The sequence below is a fragment of the Amia ocellicauda genome, chromosome 20 (genome assembly GCF_036373705.1).
Source record: "Amia ocellicauda isolate fAmiCal2 chromosome 20, fAmiCal2.hap1, whole genome shotgun sequence".
In the NCBI taxonomy this organism is placed as follows: Eukaryota; Metazoa; Chordata; class Actinopteri; order Amiiformes; family Amiidae; genus Amia; species Amia ocellicauda.
This window is the reverse complement of record NC_089869.1, coordinates 16762084-16782885: the sequence shown is the minus strand read 5'-3', so window position 1 is coordinate 16782885 and position 20802 is coordinate 16762084. Positions and strand designations below refer to the sequence as shown.

The 20802-nt window shown below is 37.2% G+C and overlaps 2 protein-coding genes across 2 annotated transcripts in view; one reads left to right on the top strand and one right to left on the bottom strand.

The window, feature by feature from the left end:
- adamts14 (ADAM metallopeptidase with thrombospondin type 1 motif, 14) overlaps positions 1–16619 on the top strand; it is a 48357-nt gene extending 31738 nt beyond the window's left edge. The window contains exons 7-22 of the mRNA XM_066693229.1: positions 1235–1340; positions 6021–6164; positions 6461–6593; positions 6802–6915; positions 7315–7463; positions 8323–8495; positions 8716–8849; positions 9160–9283; positions 9557–9637; positions 10869–11032; positions 11144–11309; positions 11540–11672; positions 12129–12336; positions 12586–12715; positions 13698–13805; positions 14140–16619. Of these exons, the coding sequence (XP_066549326.1) occupies positions 1235–1340; positions 6021–6164; positions 6461–6593; positions 6802–6915; positions 7315–7463; positions 8323–8495; positions 8716–8849; positions 9160–9283; positions 9557–9637; positions 10869–11032; positions 11144–11309; positions 11540–11672; positions 12129–12336; positions 12586–12715; positions 13698–13805; positions 14140–14765 (2693 nt within the window). The 3' untranslated portion in view covers positions 14766–16619. The remainder of the gene's footprint in view (positions 1–1234; positions 1341–6020; positions 6165–6460; positions 6594–6801; positions 6916–7314; positions 7464–8322; positions 8496–8715; positions 8850–9159; positions 9284–9556; positions 9638–10868; positions 11033–11143; positions 11310–11539; positions 11673–12128; positions 12337–12585; positions 12716–13697; positions 13806–14139) is intronic.
- Positions 16620–17087: 468 nt separating this feature from the next.
- On the bottom strand, positions 17088–19995 carry star2 (steroidogenic acute regulatory protein 2). The gene is made up of 7 exons (XM_066693230.1): positions 19835–19995; positions 19422–19499; positions 18988–19148; positions 18565–18723; positions 18256–18440; positions 17917–18010; positions 17088–17221 (listed from the first exon to the last, which is right to left on the bottom strand). Exons 1-7 carry the CDS (start codon positions 19896–19898, stop codon positions 17111–17113), a joined length of 852 nt encoding a protein of 283 aa, XP_066549327.1. The 5' UTR covers positions 19899–19995; the 3' UTR covers positions 17088–17110.
- Between the last annotated feature and the right edge of the window lie 807 nt (positions 19996–20802).

The window sequence follows — 20802 nt, the reverse complement described above, 5'->3', positions numbered from 1 at the left end:
AGTTAAAGTCAAATGAACATTGAAAAGTATAAACAAAATCATGATTTAAAAATATATATTATCAGGGTTTAACATTTTGCATAGCTTGGATATGTATTATAGTAATATATCCACATTCCACAAGATAAGCAAATTTCAGCTTATTTTCAGCTAAATTATACAATACAATTATACAATCCTAAATTCAATTTTTTAGCAGTGGTGGGATTTTATGATTGTTACATTGTCATAAGATACAAAACTTAATACTGTCCCTAAATAATCCAGATATAATATCCGTTGTTTAAAAGCACAGTTAGGCATTTAAAATTTTAACAGTTTGTTCAAATTCTCTACATTGCACTTACATATTATATACAGGTATACCCCAGTTTACACATGAGAGGTTCCAGAACAACAATTACATTTCTTTAATGGGGATAGGTTCAATAAACGCAAACACGAATATAAAATAAGTTAAATACTAAAAGTTGTTTAATAAATGAACAATAAAACAAATAATAATAATAATAATAATAATAATAATAATAATAATAATAATAATAATAATAATAATAAACCGATTATATTTGTAATTATTATATTTTTAATTTCAATCTGCTGATGTTTCTGACTGATGCTTTTTCACTTAATTTTCAATTCTCACTCAGAACTTTCACTTTCGGCACATTTTGTCATTATAATTCATTCTTGTTCCTTTTTAACATTCTCTCTAAAATAATTTAGTTAAATGCATCTACCATTGTCAACAAGGGTGACTGCTGCGATAGATTAAGTCTCCCTGCTATGATAGATTTTTAACTCACCTTGTGGATTTGAATAATTTTGCTTTTAAATTACTGAACATAACTGAACATTTTGTAAACAGCTATGCCATCTATCTTTGCAAGGACAGTGTTGCGTTTCAGTTTCGCTAACATTTGATATATTGAAGATTGTTTTTAAATTTTATTTTCTAATTAATTAATGTAATACATTCATGCTATAATTAATCTATGCACAATGGGGTATACCTGTACTTAGTTAGTGATTAGTGTTTGGTTTAGAGTACCACCATGTTGTGGCATTTCTGACTGCTATGATGGGCCTTCAATCTGTGATACAGCCACTTGTTTGTCGTGATGCCTGTTAGTTAGGACCCACCGTTGTGGATCTTACTATCCAGACTGTCCTAGTGGACAGGGTGATCACAGTTTTCCAGGTAATCAGTGTTTGTGATATCTGTCTCTCTCAGGGTATGCTCCAGTGACAGGAATGTGCCACCCTCTGCGGAGCTGCACACTCAACCACGAGGACGGCTTTTCTTCCGCTTTTGTGGTGGCTCATGAGACAGGCCATGTGTAAGTTCAGAGTTCAGCTTGTGCTTCTATTAAGAGACTACCCAGAATCAACTATCTGGAGTTGATGACTCTTAATGAGTCAAAAGCAACAGTGGGACATATATGTACATAACATGTTTTTGTGCATGTACGTATGTATGGGGGGCAGGGAGCTCTGACAATGGGAGATGTTCCACTAAGGAATGAAAACCAAGTGAAACTACTAGTAGGAAAGTCCTGAAATGTTTGTACATCAATGCCAGGAGTATAAGGAACAAGATGTTAGACCTAGAAGCCACAGTGCTGGCGTGTGACTATGATGTTGTAGGAGTGACGGAAACATGGCTTACAGAAAATGATGGGGATGAATACAAGTTGAAAGGATGCACACAGTTTAGGAGAGACGGGCAAATTCGAAGAGGTGGTGGGGTAGCATTATACGTCAGAAATGACATTGAGGCAGAAGAACTCAAATTAGATCCTAGTAATGAAACAAAATCTTTGTGGGTAAAAATTTTGAATAAAAGATCCGGATTAGTGGTAGGAGTGTGTTACAGACCACCCAACTCAGATATTCAGCAAGATGAGGCATTGTACAGTGTAATCAGGACATGAGCATGTATGTAGCAAGGATGTGGCTGTTATAATGGGGGATTTCAATTTCCCAAACATAGACTGGGAAAGCCAAAAAAAAATAAGGACCTAAGTCTAACAATGTTCTACAATTTTAGAAAAGCAAACCTTGAAGGTATGAGGCGGCACTTAGTTACAGTTAGACTGGAGCACACTGGATACAGATTCAGTTGAAAATGGATGGTTATATTTGAAGAATATACTACTTGGGGCTTAGGAGAAATTTGTACCAAAACATTGGCCCAAATGGTTTAATAGAGGTATGCAAAAAATATAAAGAGAAAGAGAAAATGTTGTATAGCGCATACAAAAGGGATAGAGACGAAACAAAATACAAAGAATATGTTGAACTGCAAAGAGATCTAATGCAAAAACTAATGCAAAGAGCTTTTTTCAATACTACAACAGCAATAAAGGTCAAAAAAGGAGGAAGTGAAACAGATAAAGGGCAAAAATTGAAGTATCTTGGAAAAGAACAAGATGTAGCAAATGTTCTAAATGAATATTTCACAGAGGTTTTTACAAAAGAAAAAACGGATAACATGCCACAGGATAACAATCAGTCAGTCCAACCCTACGAGAGATCAGGATAAATGAGGAGGAAATACTAAAGGGACTGCAGAATTAAAAACAAACAAATCACCTGGGCCAGATGGGATATTTCCAACAGTACTTAAAGAAATGAGGTACATTATTTATAGGCCGCTAACTCAAATATTCCAAATGACAATTAGAACAGGGGATGAGCCAACTGACTGGAAGACAGCAAATGTCATACCAATCCACAAGAAAGGGTACAAAGCTGAGCCAGGAAATTACAGACCTGAGATCAGTCTCACCTGCATTACTTGTAAAATGGTGGAAAAAATGATTAGACAGAGAATAGAGGAGCATCTTAATGAAAACCATATTCTTGGAGATAGTCAACATGGGTTTAGACGAGGCAGATCAGGTCTTACTAATGTATTCGAATTGTTTGAACATGCAACTGCAGCTGTAGATCATGTGAAAGCATATGATATGATATACTTAGATTTCCAAAAAGCTTTTGATAAGGTTCCACAGCGAAGACTGATCCTCAAATTGGAAGCTGTAGGCATTCAGGGTAATGTAAGTAGATGGATTATGAACTGGTTAATGTATAGGAAACAGAGGGTGTCGATTAGAGAAGTAGCTTCTAACTGGAGTGAGGTTGTTAGTGGAGTTCCACAGGGATCAGTATTAGGGCCTGTGCTTTTTCTAATCTATATTAATGATCTGGACTCTGGGATAGTTAGCAAACTTGTCAAATTTGCAGGTGATACTAAAATAGGTGGCTCAGCAGATCTCGGCAGCACAGGCTATTCATAGGGACTTCAATGGGAAGAGAACTAGATGAAGTAACGCATGAGAGAGACCTAGGAGTCTACGTGGACTCCTCACTTTCTCCATCCAAACAATGTGGGGAAGCAGTAAAAAAGGCAAACACAATGCTAGGGTATATTGTCAAAAGTGTAGAATTGAGCACAAGGGCAGTGATGTTCAGACTGTACAATGCACTAGTTAGAGCTCATCTGGATACTGTGGACAGTTCTGGGCTCCACACTTCAAGAAAGATATCGCTGCTCTAGAGGCGGTTCAGAGGAGAGCAACCAGACTTATTCCAGGTCTGAAGGGAAAGTCCTACTGAGAGACTGAGGAACTGAACCTTTTCACCCTGGAACAGAGGAGACTACGTGGGGACTTGATTCAAGTCTTCAAAATCATGAAAGGCATCGACCACATCAAACCAGAGGAGCTTTTCCAGATCAGCAGGGACACACGCACCCGGGGACACAAATGGAAATTGGGCTTCAAGGCATTCAAGACAGAAAACAGGAGACACTTCTTCACACACAGAGTGAACAAACTCCCCAGCGATGTGATTGAAGCAAAAAATTTGGGAACATTTAAAAATAGACTGGATAGGAGCCTTGGATCACTTAGTCATTAATGGACACCAAACGAGCACGATGGGTCGAATGGCCTCCTCATTTGTAATCCAGCTTTCTTATGTTCTGATGTAAAAACAACAACAAAAAATATTGTGATTTGGGCAAACTATTTTCGTTGTTTTTCGTTCCTCTTCACGATAATCTAGATAAAAGCTCTGCTTTAGTAAACAACGATATACACTTGTTTTGATCGTTTGATCTTGTTTCTTTAAAAGTCCTATAGGACATTATGGTTAGAAATGTGAAGAAGCTTAATTAAGTGATTTCTCTGCTGGAATTAAACATTAAAACACTTTCAAAAGAGAATGCATGCACTGTCATCCATAAATTAAAATTAATGAAATCCATTAGATTCATTTTTAAATTGGTGACCCACATTCATAAGATATTTAAAAAGCTTAATGGTCTCAGTGCTTTAAGTGTATGTTTATTTTGCTCTGTACTCAAAGGCCTTTCTTCACAGGCCCTGCTGCTGCCATTCGTTCTGCAGAAAACAAATTAGTGCTTGAAATTTAGAAATTAAGGACTGAAACACTTTTTTTAACTAAATTCCTGCTGTTTGTTGACCTCGTTTTTCTTTCTTGTGGAGAAAATTATAGAAATTAAAGAATGGTCACACTTTACAATACTGGGCACCAATTCTTAATAAATTGCTGTATGATTACCCCAGGAATAGCACATGAATACCTGATGCATGGTGAGGGTCAGGGTTAGTGACAGGGTTACTGACTAGGTTTAGAGTTAAGGCTTATATGTGATCAATATCAGAGCTCAGTGGAAGTGCATGAGGCATTCATATGCTTTTCCTGTGGGATTCATACATTAATTAATTTTGAATTGGTGTCCTTTATTGTAAAATGTTACTGAAGAAATGAACAGGCCTGGATAATATCGGGCTCATTTTATGTTGTTTTGAAAAACTGCCTGTCTAAACCAATGTGATACTTTTCTTGTCCAAGGTCTGAATGACCTTCTAAAATGTTTAACATGTGGTTTGAAAAACACTTCAACCTGTGAGTTAATTTGCAGTACTTTAATATGTTTTTACCACTTATGTTGTTTGACATTTTCATACTTAGGGAAACAGTTTTAGTAGATAGAGATCATAATCGATTATTCCATACAAGTTGTAGATTTACTGTCAGAAATTCAATTGATCAAATATGAGCTGGAAATTAAGGAATTTCAAACAATGAAGTCTGCTTTTTTGCTGCAAAAGTGTCACTGTGAAAAGGATTTAATGCTTTTAACAGACTTCTTAGAGGAATGCTTTTGAATATCCACTTGAATGCCAGGACAATGAGCACTCAAACCCTGGCTCAATAGCACCGCCTACAGGGGACAGTCAGCAAACTCAAATATGAGCCACACTGAGCTTACTCTCCATTGTAACTTTAGCATCTTTTCATGTCGCTTAATTATTATTTTTTGCTTATATTAATTGGAATGAATATTAACATCTGCTTGCCAGCAAAGTATATTTAGACTTTTCCAAGAGATATTTTGCATTATGTGAAAAATTACCAAATGACAGTTCTGTAAGTAGGGGGGTCTGTATGCATTTCCAGCAACGAAGTCTTCTATGATTGTTTAAATGCAATATTGAAATAATAATATGCTAAAGTACTTAAATGCTTTTATCCTGAAATAATGATTCATTGTTTCCTGAATCAGCTTTTAATTGTGCCTCCCTTCAGACATGATATGAATATGAAAGCAAGTGCCGCGGTCTGTTATCATGAATCTCATTCAATTAATTTATGTTAATGTGAACTGTGTCTCTTTTGTCTGTATTCAATATCGATTTGCCATTTTAAGGTCAAAACAAAACATGCACCAGGAATTCATGGCGAAAGAGGCGACTTTTGACTTTTTATAAAAAAAATTATCAATCGGGTTTTGTTGTGATCTTTCCAAAACGTTTTTCCAAGATGGATGTTGATGTGATAGATTTTGTGTAGTGGCATGTACTGCCGGTGTTACAGTGTCGTTTTTGTTTGTTGCAATCTACAGTTTGTTACAGTGTCACTGTTGTCTGTTGCAATGGACAGTTTGTTACAGTGTTGTTCTTGTTGTTGTTTTTTGCAACGGACAGTCTAGGTATGGAGCATGATGGACAGGGAAACCGCTGTGCGGATGAGACCAGTATGGGCAGCATCATGGCACCGCTGGTACAGGCTGCCTTCCACCGCTATCACTGGTCACGCTGCAGCAAACAGGAGCTCAACAGATACATACAGTATGTGCTGCCCCCTGGCTTCATTCAATTCATCATTACTATGTTTAAAGAGCTGGTTTCACAGCCCCAGATTAGCACCAACCATGGGCCACTCAATGTTATTTTGGGTAGAGCAGTCTAGTGCTAAAACAGGCCAGAAATATTTTATTCAGCAACTTCTTCACAGTGGTTTTGTTATTTTTGAGTTTGGAAATTATGTGGACATCAAGAAGACTTCAGGATGTGCTTGTATGACAACATGGTCGTGTGTGTTGTGTTTTAGTCTCTTTTTTTTTGTATGTGCTTTTTGCATTCAGTTCTTATGACTGTCTGCTTGACGATCCGTTTGAGCACAAGTGGCCGAAGCTTCCGGAGCTTCCTGGGATCAACTACTCCATGGACGAGCAGTGCCGCTTTGATTTCGGTGTGGGATACAAAATGTGCACCGCTGTAAGTCTTGACGTTCACCTAAAGTTGGTCAGATACTTTACGTGAATCTGTGTTTTTGTAAAACTAAAACTACTGTGTGCACCGAAACAACGAACCGATTAGTGGAGAATGTTTAGTTAGTTACAATAACCAGAAAACACAGCAGCAGCAATTTTTCTCTTTCTATTGAAGCCTTTGCCATAAAACTGCATGATTGTTTTCTTTTCAGTTTCGGACATTTGACCCGTGTAAACAGCTGTGGTGCAGTCACCCTGATAATCAGTATTTTTGCAAAACTAAGAAGGGACCTCCTGTAGACGGGACTGAATGTGCTCCAGGAAAGGTCAGTATCATCCTTATTCTTGAATGAAAATATCAATCAAGTCTGTTAAGGAATATTTCCTGAAATCTTTGGTTAAATGATATCCATTCATGTCCTTTTGTGTTCTTTTCATAATCAGTCATCTCACTGTAACTATACATATTTTAGTCACTGTAGGAATTGTACACTAAGTTAACAAGAAGAATCTGAAGGGTATTTGGGATAATAGTAATAATAGTAATAGTAAAAATCTCCCTAGTTATCCATCTGAAAGGGCAGGCATACAAAACATTAGAAGAGGTTTAACTGTAAGGAAACAAAACCAGTTTATACAACCAATTCATTGATTTACTTCCTGTATATAGAGACTGTAGAAATTGAATTATGTAATTCTATTAAAGCCAGTATTTGTGTTTTTAGTGGTGCTTTAAAGGGCACTGTATCTGGAGGTCAGTGCAACAGCCCTACAGCCATGATGGAAGCTGGGGCTCCTGGAATAGTTTTGGCTCCTGCTCCAGGACCTGTGGCGGGGGGGTCCGCTCCCGCAACAGGCAGTGTGACAACCCAGCGTAAGTCCAGTGACGGCATTGCCTGCCGAACCAGAGCATTTGTACTGAGATTGAGCCAACGTATAAGCTTAAACAATGTGCAAATTGGTTCTCTAAACAGGGGAGTGTGCACCATACTGTCACAAGCAAAGAGTGTAACACAGAAGCTTAAACTTTGAAATCATTTCTCGGCCTGCTAAGATTCCTGATTTCAATCTAATAGATCACCTCTAAGACAAGCTGAACTGGCAAATCTTGAAGAGACTACAGGACGGTGGGAGGAAACGGCACAGTATTGCTATGGTTGTCTTTCAAAATGACGGCACACTTACTGAGGCTAGGTGTGGCTGTACACTGTATTAAATACACTGTGAATGGTGTTGTCTTAATACTGCTTGTGGCATGATTTTGATAAAGCGGGCAGAAATCATGTATATAGTGAATTAAGAAGAATTATGCCAAATCAGATTCCCGACTTCGGACTCATTTATCTTGATAATGTCACATTTATAAACCTTAAGTGATAATGAGAAGAGAAGGCATGTGTGCATAGACTTGCTACCGTAACTCCTGGTGCATCACAGTTTCATTGGACATTGTTTGGATCAGAAGATGCCTCTCATTACTGCTCTATATGGACATTTTTTTGGAATAGACACACTTGCATTTCCTATACAGTATTATAAAATGCACTCTATGATGTAACAGGTTACAAATGATACATGTGATATTAAACAAAGTATTACATGCTCATTCAATCTGAAAATCTTCTATTTAATAAGTTAAATTACAAAAGATCTCTACAAAAATGAATCTTGCATGCATACCAAGATATTTTCAGTGTAGTCTATGTATTTGTCTTTTCATTGATTCACTCCAGACCAGCGTATGGTGGAAGAGACTGTCCTGGATCTGCATTTGAGTATAAGATTTGCAATTCTGAAGAGTGCCCTGGCCCCTATGAAGATTTCCGTGCCCAGCAATGCATACAGCGAAGCAATAAATATCACCAGAATACCAAACATACCTGGCTCCCATATGAACATCCCGATGGTGAGATAAAAAAAAAAAAACATTGCACAGGACCTAAATCATGTGAGGATTGACATTTAAACGTGTGTGCAAAGAGAAAAGAGGGCAAAGTAGACATGAAAAGTAAATCAGTATTCATACTGAGTGTGTTATGTGTTTGTAATACATATAGAAAGCTAATAACGTATTTAAATAGGATGAAAATTAAATCTTTAAATGCCCTGCTGTCACTGTATTTTAGAAGAGCACAAGTGTGAGCTGATCTGCCAGTCTAAGGAAACAGGAGATGTGGTGTTCATGAATCAGGTGATGCATGATGGGACACTGTGCAGCTACAAAGAGCCCTTCAGTATCTGCGCCCGGGGGGAATGCCTGGTGAGACATCAGAACCCTTTTCATTACTTTTTAAAATTGTAAGAGGGCCTTATGAATATGATGAGATAGCAGCCTAACAGATGACCTATAAGAAGTTATTTGGGGGGGATGGAGCACTTGGTTAAAATGTCAAACGTCTTAAAACTTCATGCCAGTATTTTTTTTTATTTTTATGTTTTTATATATATTTTTGTACGTTTCTGGAATAGGTTACTAATCTTTTGTGGTATTGAAGTGTGTGTGTGTATATATATTATAAATTATGCCTGTGCTTTATGCCTGTCCTTTGCTCTTCTCTTCACCTTCCCAGCATGTAGGATGTGACAAGGAGGTTGGGTCTTATAAGCAAGAAGATAAGTGTGGGGTGTGTGGTGGAGACAACTCGCATTGTCGGACAGTCAAGCTAACTCTATCCAAGACCCCCAAGAAAGCTGGTATGAAGCTGTAATGACACTTGATCAGTTTTTTTTAAAGTAAAATGTCCTCTCACTTTGCACAGAATAACATATATTCCAACATGATTAATTGCTTGAAACATTTACAATATGATTAAGACTGTCAGCTGCCAGCTTTACTGACTGAACATTTTAAGTCAGCTTGTTTTATGTCTGGCATATTTGATGTACTAAATGTTCAGTTTATAACTGAAAACTCTAGAACAAGCATTTTTTTTCCCTTGTTGAATTTAATTTCCTTATTTTGATCAGGCATGCTGAAAATGTTTGATATTCCAATTGGAGCCAGGCACATTTTGATAGAAGAAAATATGACGTCTCCCCATGTTATTGGTAAGTGCCCTGGCGTGTTTGGAGGCACACTGATTCAATGTATAGCAATCAATTTTAGGAATAAATTCAAATGTTTATTTCCAACATTAAATGTACGGTTTTACTACCATTTCTTAGAAGTATTACTAATATAGCTTATGTCATCATTATGCATTACTACAAGTAAATAATAAGTAATAATGATCTAATAATTAGTATATCAATAGTAAATAACATAAATATGTAGATGTAAATATTCCAGACACATCTATAAAGTAACTAATACATTTTTGCAGACTCTTTTAGACTTCAGTTAAGCTAAAGTGATCATACTTGAAATGTGTGTGAAACATTCAATTTAATTTATCAGAGTGAACATCTTAGCCCATGTTTCATATGTATGGTAATAATGTGGTATAATTACATGATTCATATTTCTCTTCAATGATAATCTGCATTATACATCTCTGCTGTATTTTTAAAGAAAGGTCTCATTGGCATTGAAATGCAGACATGATACCAGATAACACAAGGAAGGGAAGGCGCAGAACATTAGGAGGGCTTAACGTCACTACTAAAGTGTAAACACTGTTGTATCCTGATTTTTATATGATCGGTGGCATGTGTGTGTCTGTAAGTGCCGTGCAGGGCCTCCGCGGTCCTGTCAGATACAAGCCAGTGTGTGTGACTCTTCATAACGGACGCACAATAGCTCTCTGTGCAGGACTGTGACTTTGAGAGTGTGTGGCAGAGTGCCAAGGCCTCCTAAACAGATCTTTCTAAGAAAGTTATTAATTCAAAGGAAGATGAGAAGGAGCTTTGAGAATTAGCGGCAAAGGAAACGTTGTGGCTCAGACAAGCTAAAGAGCTTGAGTAAAGCTGATGGACAGTTTACAAAGCATAAGGAATAATAAATAAAACATGATAGAGGATTGAGTTCACTGTAGTGTTTCAAATGTTATATTCATAATAGATTTGTTGTCAATTAAAAAGTACATTCTGGTTATCAGTATCTATGAGGTTATTTAAAAATAAAGAATGCCCAAGGAAGATATATATATATATATATATATATATATATTAGTTTTGTATTAGTTAAATTGTGTGAGGTTATGTCAGTTCTGTATAATCTGTATGGCTGTGTAAAAAGTACCAGAAATTATCTAAGGGTCTTTGAGTCAGCAGGTAGAACGTTATTTCATGTCAGAGGTCATGAAATTAGTCTTGTCTTTCTGTCTCTTCTCTACAACAGCTGTTAAGAATCAAGTAACAGGTAATTTCATACTAAATGCAAAAAGTGAGGATGCCAAGTCCAAAACCTTCATTGACAGCGGTTTGGAGTGGGAGTATACCTTTGGAAATGGCAAAGAAACCCTGAAAACACTTGGTCCCCTTCATGAAGGCATTGTTGTTTTGGTAAGAGCATGTGTTTGTATTTGATGATATTTTTTGTACTGCTACAGATGAGCTCTGCCGCCACTGGAACTCGATATTAAAACAGCTGAAGTTTGCATTTTCTCTCACCAGATTATCCCACAGGACGACGACTCCAAGATCAGTCTGACTTACAAGTACATCATTCATGAAGATCTGCTACCAGTTATCAGCAACAATAACGTCCTTTTAGCTGAGCTAGACACTTACGAGTGGGCCTTAAAGAGCTGGTCACAGTGCTCCAAACCCTGCGGGGGAGGTGGGTTTGTGGGATTTTTAAGCAAATTGTTTTGGGGAAATCACCTGACTGTCTATGAATATTGTTGATATTTGCTAAATTGTAATTAAAGTAATATGAAAAGTATGTGAAGTAACAGGTAGTATATGAAGTGAACACGTCGGTTTTAGTGCATGCCAAGAAAGAAATTCAAATGCAAAGCCAAAACACTGAACAATGTAAACTTACCTTTCTGATATAAAAACGTCTAGGTATACAGTACACAAAATATGGATGCAGGAGGAAAAGTGACAGCAAGATGGTGCATCGGAACTTTTGCGAAACAAGCAAGAAACCCAAGCCAATTAGAAAACGATGTAACCTTAACCAGTGCAGCCAGCCAGCGTAAGTTAGTCACTTCTGCTCAAATATTTAACATTTTTGACATAGAGAAATAAGCTCCCGTAGGTCTGATTGTGAACTTCTCAATGGAGCTGATGCTATCATCGGAAAGAGATGTCAAAACACTAATAACAAGAGGAACTAACTTTGAGGCGTTGACCTAGTGCTTGACAACATCAAACAGTGATTGAAATTTACTGCTAGGAGATATAATTCTGTCATAGATACTGTACTCCGTTTTGATTTGCTCTTTTTTATGTTCTATTAACCTACATATGTATGTTAATGTAAAGAATAATCTGTAAGTACTGTATCATTAACTAATAATTTCTGAAAATGTTAGTTTTACATCTTGACATTTATCTGGTACCTCTTCCAAGGAAGAAACCCCGTCTCCTGTGGTCGATATATCACAGAGGACAGTGGTACAATGACAACAGCTTGCCATCTTGCTTGCAGGTGGGTGGCAGAGCACTGGTGTCCATGTAGCAAGAGTTGTGGGAAGCTGGGTTTCCAGTCAAGGGCGGTGCAGTGTGTCCAAGCCCTCCACAATGGCACAAACAGAACTGTCCACACAAAGTACTGCACCGACGAGCGGCCGGAGGTTCGCAGACCCTGCAACCGGACTCCCTGCCCCGCACTGTGGCGGACAGGGGCCTGGTCTCAGGTCTGTTCGGAGCTCATAAGACTGAAGATGAAACTCCAGTCATGAATTCATACACAGTCTTAATACAAGTACTGGACCTTGTGCAGTGAATTATGTTATTGTAATCCTTGTGATACTAAACAGTACTGTATATAATCAAGCCATTAACCACTTATGATCTCTGGATTAATTAAATGTTAATGCTCCTTTCTAATTGTGAGGTGTATATGTATAATAACATGTGTGTAAATATAAACTAATGTTTTTCAGTGCTCTGTTAGTTGTGGGGAAGGAATCCAACAGCGCCAGGTTGTTTGCAGATCTACTGACAACAGCATAGGGCAGTGTGATGGTGAGAAACCAGAAACAGTGTTGATCTGTAAATCGGAGCCCTGTCCAGGTAATGTCTGCACTCTGTGGGAGCTTTTAGCAGACTCTTTATTTGAATGTGTAAAACATGTTAAAGATACAAGTAGCTAGAGGTTTATTTAGCTGAACTACAGTGAAATATTCATGAATATTGTTTTTAATGCTGTCAGTTTTGATAATATCACAATGTACTTGTGTGGCTAGACAGAATTCACTGCACCGCTGTGAGTAATTATTTGTACTGACGTTCTGTCTGTCAACTACTGTAATTGTTATTCCATCAATGGCACAATGAAAACTGTGAAATTCACTGAGACATGCTATTCCATGATCATACGTTCATACTATGCTGAGTTTAAGATAGGGAAGATATGAATGTATTTGAAAGAAACTATGTATTCAAACAACATCTGTTTATACAACAAAGTATTTAGATTAACTGATTTACCTTTTCTTAAATGGGCAAAAAACATTCACTCTGAAAATGAAAGAAATTGTGATTTTAGTGTAAACTATTTTTTTGTGCTTTAGTCTGCTGTTTTTTAATTCTCTGCTGGAGTCTCAAAGGTATCACTTCACTTCCTGTTGGTAGGATGGGATCCAGTAGTTTTGTTAGTTTCTTAAGTATTCATTTGTTTTTAGCAAAAGGATGAAATGGGAGTTGCCTGACCTTGAATGGGAGACATTTAGAAGAGGGAACAGTAGCTCTTTTAACTAAAGAGGAAAATTCGGGGTCTTGAACTATAAATAACCTGAAGGTTTATTACAGGTTTCTGCTGGTACTGCAAAGAGTATTTTCCTAAAGCAACAAGGGGACAAGTTGTATTTTTATTTTATTATGTATTTGTTTTTCCATATCATTAGTACAACTCAAAACATACTTTCAGATCCTAAAATTGTACAAACTGAAGATAAAGAAAAAATATAGGTCTGGTTTGTTGCTGGGTGTTCTTTTAACATGGTTAACTATGGAGGGAAATGTATCTACAGCATTGTTTCCATTAATGTTACAGGAGAATCGTTACCCTCCCCAAGTACGGAAACGGTGGAACAAGTCACCCCAAAGGTTCCCTGGGTCTCTCAGAATGTGCCAGAAAGCCCTGTTAATAAAATTTCTACAAGTAAGTATTCATCAATATCAATGTGGAAGAGCATACAAGTCCATGAAATCCTGATTCTTTAAGAAAACTAAAATAGAGAACCAGGAATAAAACCACTGAAATAAATAACAAGTCAAGTTGAATTGCAATGTATAGCATGGATATATCTTTTTATTTTTATTATTTATAAATATATATTATGTCTTATCATATGGATTAGGTGTTTGAACATATCGAAATATATATACAGTTAATATTTTACAGCCCTATTTAAAAATAAATGCTCAGGAAACGACAAGCGGACTGAAAGCAGCATGTCCGGTGAACTGATGGACTGGTGTGCTTATTCATACAGATGAGCCATGTCTTGGTGACAAATCTATATTCTGTCAGATGGAAGTCTTGGCTCGCTACTGCTCCATCCCCGGCTATAACAAGCTGTGCTGCGAGTCCTGTAACAAGAAAGCAGTTGGAACCACCCTGCCTCCGAATTTTGACAAAGCTGCTTCCGAGGTGGAGGATGCGGAGGCTACCCTCCAGTCCAGCCCTATCCCTCTGCCAGATGTACTAGTTGTCCCAACTGCTCAAAACCAACCTCAGATGACCAGAGCTGCTGCTAGGAAACCGAAAGCGACATCGCCAGCTCCGACTGTAAGTTCCTCGATCCTCAAGTCTGCTGGCTCCTCAAAACTGAACGCCACGGCTCACTCTCAGGGTACCGCCAGCAACTCGTCAGCTGTAGCCAATGAAGACTCTTCTAGTACAGTAACTCTACCTCCAGGCCGGGCTGGGGCAACTGGCACAGACCGTGCCCAGGACGTCCCTGCCTTGCAGCATCCTGTTTCAAACTCACATAGGAACATGGCTGGCAGGAATAGTCGAAACAGCACTTTAGGCTTCTCAGGTGCAACTAGGTCAAGAAGGGATGATTTGGGATCGGAGAGGGACTTGACCCGCAGAACCTTGCCGGTGGTGACATGAATGGTGATTTCATAAGTGAATCCAAAACCCAAAAAGGTCCTCACCGTTATAGCTGAAAGTTTTAACATTTGCTTTTATGAGTTGCTCTACTCTGAGGCACTTTTTTAACCAGTTGCTGCAGGAGACATACTCCCTGTGCGAGTGAACTTCCACAGGTCATGGTTACCTCAAAATTGGCAGAGTACATTTCATGCACAAGTACTGCATTACTCAATCTTCTCTGCTTCAAATAAATGGAAAATAAACAACTTAAGGTGCTGTAAACTAAAAGGACTACAAGGCATACTGAAGCGTACTGAAAGCATTGCTAATAATGCCTTGGATCCATGTACAGGTGTGTTAACCTATTTTTAAAGTGCGTCAGAACTACTATTTTACTTATATTGTGATATATGTGGTATTAACATAATGCCGCAAGTGGGAGCTGTGATGTATGGAAAATACATCACTCTGAATGGGGGACCTTTGTAGTCCCTTTTCTTGGTGCTTAATTGTTAATCTGCTCCTCATAATCTGTCCCTAAACATTTGTCCCCTAAAACGGTTTTATTCTGAAGACTACAGCTACAGCTGAGTCAGCTACAGTAATACATTTTCTCCCCAAATCCTAGCCTGCACATTGCCTTAGTGAAAGTTGCATATGCTTTTTTTATTTTCTGATCATTAAAAAAAAATTAAACGGATATATTTTCACATAATATTGTATATAGTGTAAATTTCTGCATTATGTGAAACGTTAAGCGCAAACCATGTTGTGTAAAGTGTAATGAATTGGGAAACTACAGAAAATAGTTTTAGATAATGTGAGTCTGAGAGAAATCAGCCCCACGTTGCTGCTCGTTGTTATTTCATTCCTGACTTGCATTTAATAACGTCATTATGTTTTGTATAGTTCTTGTATATACATGAATGAAAGCTTTAAATGTTAATATTTATTAAAAATTGAAATGGTAGTAAAAGATAAAAAAAAATTACATTTAAAGAAAAAAATATTTTAATACGAATCTAAGTTTGTAACTGTGCCATCAAAGTGGTGATCAAATAATCTGTTGTTTAATTGTGACTGAGCAACACTTGTTGAAATTATAAGACACCTAACTAATTTTCTTCACGTTCTCTGTGTGGGAAATTAGCTTTCATGAATGCCAAATTATGTTTCTCAGTAGTATGTGATATTAGGCTATATAATCTAGATAGTGTTTTTTAAGAAAACACAAAATCACCACACGTGATGATTATATTAAACATAAACTTAGGATGCAATCTTTATACAACTACAGATATGAACAATTTTAGTGGTTTTAAACGGCCAGTTCAAAAGTGCCCTCTGTTTAGTCTGTGTACTCTACTTACTGGTATGTCTGAAAATGTCAATAGATACTGTTTCAACTTGAAATGTGAAAAAAAGCCTTGCTAGCTTTGATCCCTTCATTGATATTCCAAAGACCTCATCAGCATTTATTAGGAAAACAGTTCAGTTTGAATGTAATCCCATTTGTACTTACATGCAGCTGTTTCATTCTATGTATGCGGGCTAGGAGTTAACATACATGTCCTTGCAGCGAACGAACGTAAGTAAATGTGGAGAACTTACAGCACTTATTTGAAATAGATTGTTTGTTTACGGAGCTTATGATTAACACTTAATTTCTCATGCAAACTTGGTACTTTGTCAGAAACTGTATTCAGTGAAGAAAAGCTAATACATCCAAAGGACAAAGGTATAGATACCACTGGTTAGTCCTAGAATGGATTGCTTTGAAGATAAAATAAATGTTTTTTAAAACCTTTTTTTTTTTATATTCAGAAATGTTAATGTTGAAGTATTCATTAAACTTGTTTTGTGCAAAATGTATTACATTGCTATTTACAGGTTTTAATATGTTTACACATACAGTACAGGCGTATCAGAGAGAACAACATTTGTCTTGGAAAAATGTTTAATAGCTCATTGCCATTTACAAAAATGTTTGCTGATTGAATAATAATATGTACGCACAATAACTGCTTGACAGTTTATGAACACAAATGTTTATTGTTATTGATAATTGGAAAATAAGGATATTTGATCAGCATACCTCGTATAGCACATAGAGCAGTACAAAAAACGAGGTTTGAGTTGGCAAAGAATTCTTTCCTATTAAATACATACATCTTCAGACATTCTAGCTCATGATTATTCAAACATCTTTGTCTTTACGTTATCTTCATGATTCTCACGAAAGTCTTTTAGTGCACCTTGAACCGCCTGTGCCGAAGCAGACATATTTGGCATAACTGTAATGTAGGACGGTCTTTTATAAGAGGCCTGGTATCTGAGTACTGTAGCACACAAATTCATCCGTGTCAGTGCGGCACAGAGAAGAGCCGTGAAGTCAGACGTTTCCGTAGATGTTTGGTAAAATCTACCTGGACTTGTGGCAAGGCTTGATTGACGATAGACTTTGGTATCCAGCCCTAAATAAACAAAATAAGAAAAAAAGATGGAATGAGTGCACACACACACACACACACACATTTATTTATTTTCTAAGTTCTCCATGTCACAGCAGGGCACTGAAACTACAGCACCGGAGATCAATAGTGTGGGGAAACTACAGCAAATCAATCATTAAGACTTGAAAACAAGTTACAGTAAGCTCTCATAGCATACAGAAAGACCAGAGAGATGTACACGAAGCTAAGACTGCATTCCTTGTATATTATATCCCCTGAGCTATCGTGTGTGAGCAGATTTAATTAATGTCTCCTCGTATTTACCTTTCATGGAAATGTCAGGAGGAAATGTCAACCAGGAGGCTGGTAAGAATTCATGTGTGTTTCTAGGCAACCACTCGTAATCACTGTACTAATGCTTTCATATTCTCAGCATGTTACATACTAAACACTAGTCTCCAATGTGTATGTGTCTTAATTAAATCTCATTGAACATAATTATAACATTATCATTAAAAATTATTAATTATTTTATTACAAATTTCACTTGAATGTCTACTTCATCTATAGCAAATGAGTCAATGACTTCAGTATGGGTCAAATATAAACAGAAATAGTTTTTAAGTCATATCTTCCTTTCTAATCATTACAACTGCCAAGAGAAATACAGTTTCCACAGTTCTAATGCATATTTCGGCGAAGTAACATCAACTTACCTTGAGGTCCATATTAAGAAGCCAAGTAAACTGGCTCCTACTCTTGTCGTTTCCAAGTGGCTGTATGATGATGCAGGTAGGTCCATCCTGAGCTCTATACAAGAGGAGGGAAGGTACTTTGTAAGGTTTTTAAAGCACATAACATCTTTAATTTGGTATCAATATATATCCTGTCCCACAAGGCTACAGGCAAAAAAGGTTATTCTTTAAACAAATGTTTATTGAATGAGAACATTTACCTTTTTTTTCTGAAGCCATCCATGTTCAGTTTTGAAATATTGATAGATTAAATTATAATATTGTATACACATATTTGTATCTGGAATGTATGATCTCTACCTGACAAATCCTTTTTGAGGTGGGAAGGATTCCAGATTTGCGGCAACCCCGGCTAGATAAATAGAGGACTTCTGTTTGCAGCAATGTCTGATGCTCAAAAAATCCCTCTGGCCAATGAGATTCCCTGCTTTCTCAGCTGAGACCTCGTGAGTAATCTTAGTGTCCAGGCCAACATGTTTTAACACCTACAGAGCAAAGAAAAAAGGCAACAATATACTTAAAATCACATACTCAAAAGCATATTTTCATACCAGTAGCAAACAGCAATGGCATTCACACAGTAGGAGGCATGAATCTTTGAGAACATACTTTCACTTGTTTCACATCGGGGTTCCATTGATTCATCTCTTCAACTTTGACAAACAGGTGATTGTAAAGCTCCTCAGGCGTGGCATCTAAAACCCCTTCCAGTCTGAAGACCTTTCCGGTTCCTGGGACGATCTTACTGAAGATAACATCACCATTTCCCTAAACAATAGATGAATTTAGATCAGTTTAGAAAAAACCTGTAGAAGAATATCTAAAATATATGCAGACAGGTGGAATATTAAATATACTAAGTTACAATGCTTTGCTTTTCAGGCACTTAGATCAAGAAGATCTTAGATGTCATGAACAGAAAGGCACCAGAAGATGTACATAGGAGAGCCACAAGGTTGCAGTGTCGGTGTTGGAGCAGTAGGGATGCTATAATTGTGAAAGTGTGTCTTCAAGACGAGAATTAAAACTCACCCCTGAAATTTCTATTTTCCATCCTTCTTTCTCTTCCAGGATCTCTAGGGCCCTTTGTAAGGCTTCCTTTCCTTGCCTTACAAAGACCAATTCTTCATCTGTGAAAATCGCCGGTGAGCTGACAGGTTCTTCTTTTCTTGGTTTTGCTGGGAAACGGATGCCTTGTTATAATTAAGTGTGTAGTGAAACAACAACAAATGGTAAACATGCTCTAACATACAGAAACTTCAGAGCTGCCGATGATATTGACTTTTCCATTCTAAACACTGTTTGGAGCAGATATGTGTTGTTTAAATATGGTCATAGCTGTCTTTATCATAAAAGTACTTGTAAACGTTGATCATAACTCTTGATAGAGTCCTAGATTGTTTATAAATTCAGGAACTTACCATTAAGAGTTTTGCTTTCAATCCATTTCATATTGCTTGCCCAACTTGGGAGGGTGATGTGGCCGCAAAGTTTCATAACATTTACTTCTTGCCCAATTGCTGCCATCGCCATTCGTTGTAATCCTAATGAACAGATAACAATATATAATATATAGATAAATCATATCAGCAAGAAGCACCTTATTCCATATTAGCAGGTTCCTATGTTCTCATGCAGATTGTTCTACAAAGGTCCTATCTGAAAGGACTGTAATGTGACTCATTTCTGTTAAAGTGTCTGTGCTGATTCAATCTTAATTTTCCTTATATTTAGATGAATCCCAACAATTGAATGCCATCTATTTCAAACAAAGAACAATGAATGAGTCCACTGTAACATGAAATTCCAAATAGACCTTACATATGTTTATGATATACACATTTATTAATTATCACTCGTATAGGGTTTTCTTAATTACCTGTCATGTTCCTGAAATGCTGGTATGAGATTCCACAACAGAGTTTAACAACTGCTGGCAGCATGCTGTCTGTTTCAAAGATGCTTGGTTGGGAAAATCAGGCCATGGCTTTATAGCAGCTCTGAAGGACAGGAATAGGAGATAAGGAGCAGGTTGTTAGATAGGATTTGACTGAACTCTGCCTTCAAGGTCATGGCGAGAGATAGACATAGAGTTAGATAGTCAAAGAGAAACAATTAATGTGAGAGGCTTATGTGTGCCAGCAATAAAATGCCAGTGTAAATCCCAAACAAATTGAAATTGCATGCCTACTGTAGCTTCAAAAGATTTCCGTGTGACAAGAGTTTATTGTCTGGGGGGAGCTGGGATTACTTTTTAAACCAGTGCTAAGATTTCCCATCTCATGTACAAGTATGCACGGAACTGTAGCCATTAAGAGAAGAACAAATAAATGAAAAGCCATCTGCATGAACTGACCCTTTCTACAATATTTGACTTACCCTAGAATTAGGTTTTCAGAAATTGTCAGGGTGAAGAAGTTTATTATAAAAAATAAATACAGGTTAACCGAGAGCCCTCCTCTCACATGCAGTGAGGAAAATAACTCAGGATTTGCATTGGAGAAGCCTTTTTATAGCTTCAGATAGACAACAGATTGCAGTTTTATGTATTAGAAGTGACATTTTGTTAATATACCACATGCATAATAATTCACAAACGCCCGCATTTGATATGGTTGTCATTGTGTTTGATGTGTTAATTGATCAGCATTCTTCAGACAGCAGATGTTATCAAAGGCATTGTTTTTAGTCCTCAACCGCATACCTGTGCCCCAAAACACACAGCCTTTATACTGTTTTAGCTGATTGATAGAATGAAGACAATAGGTGTAATACAACTCCAGGAAAATAATAATTAAAATAGTCCCCAGAAAGAAGTAAATACAAACTAATTGCTTAATAAATACA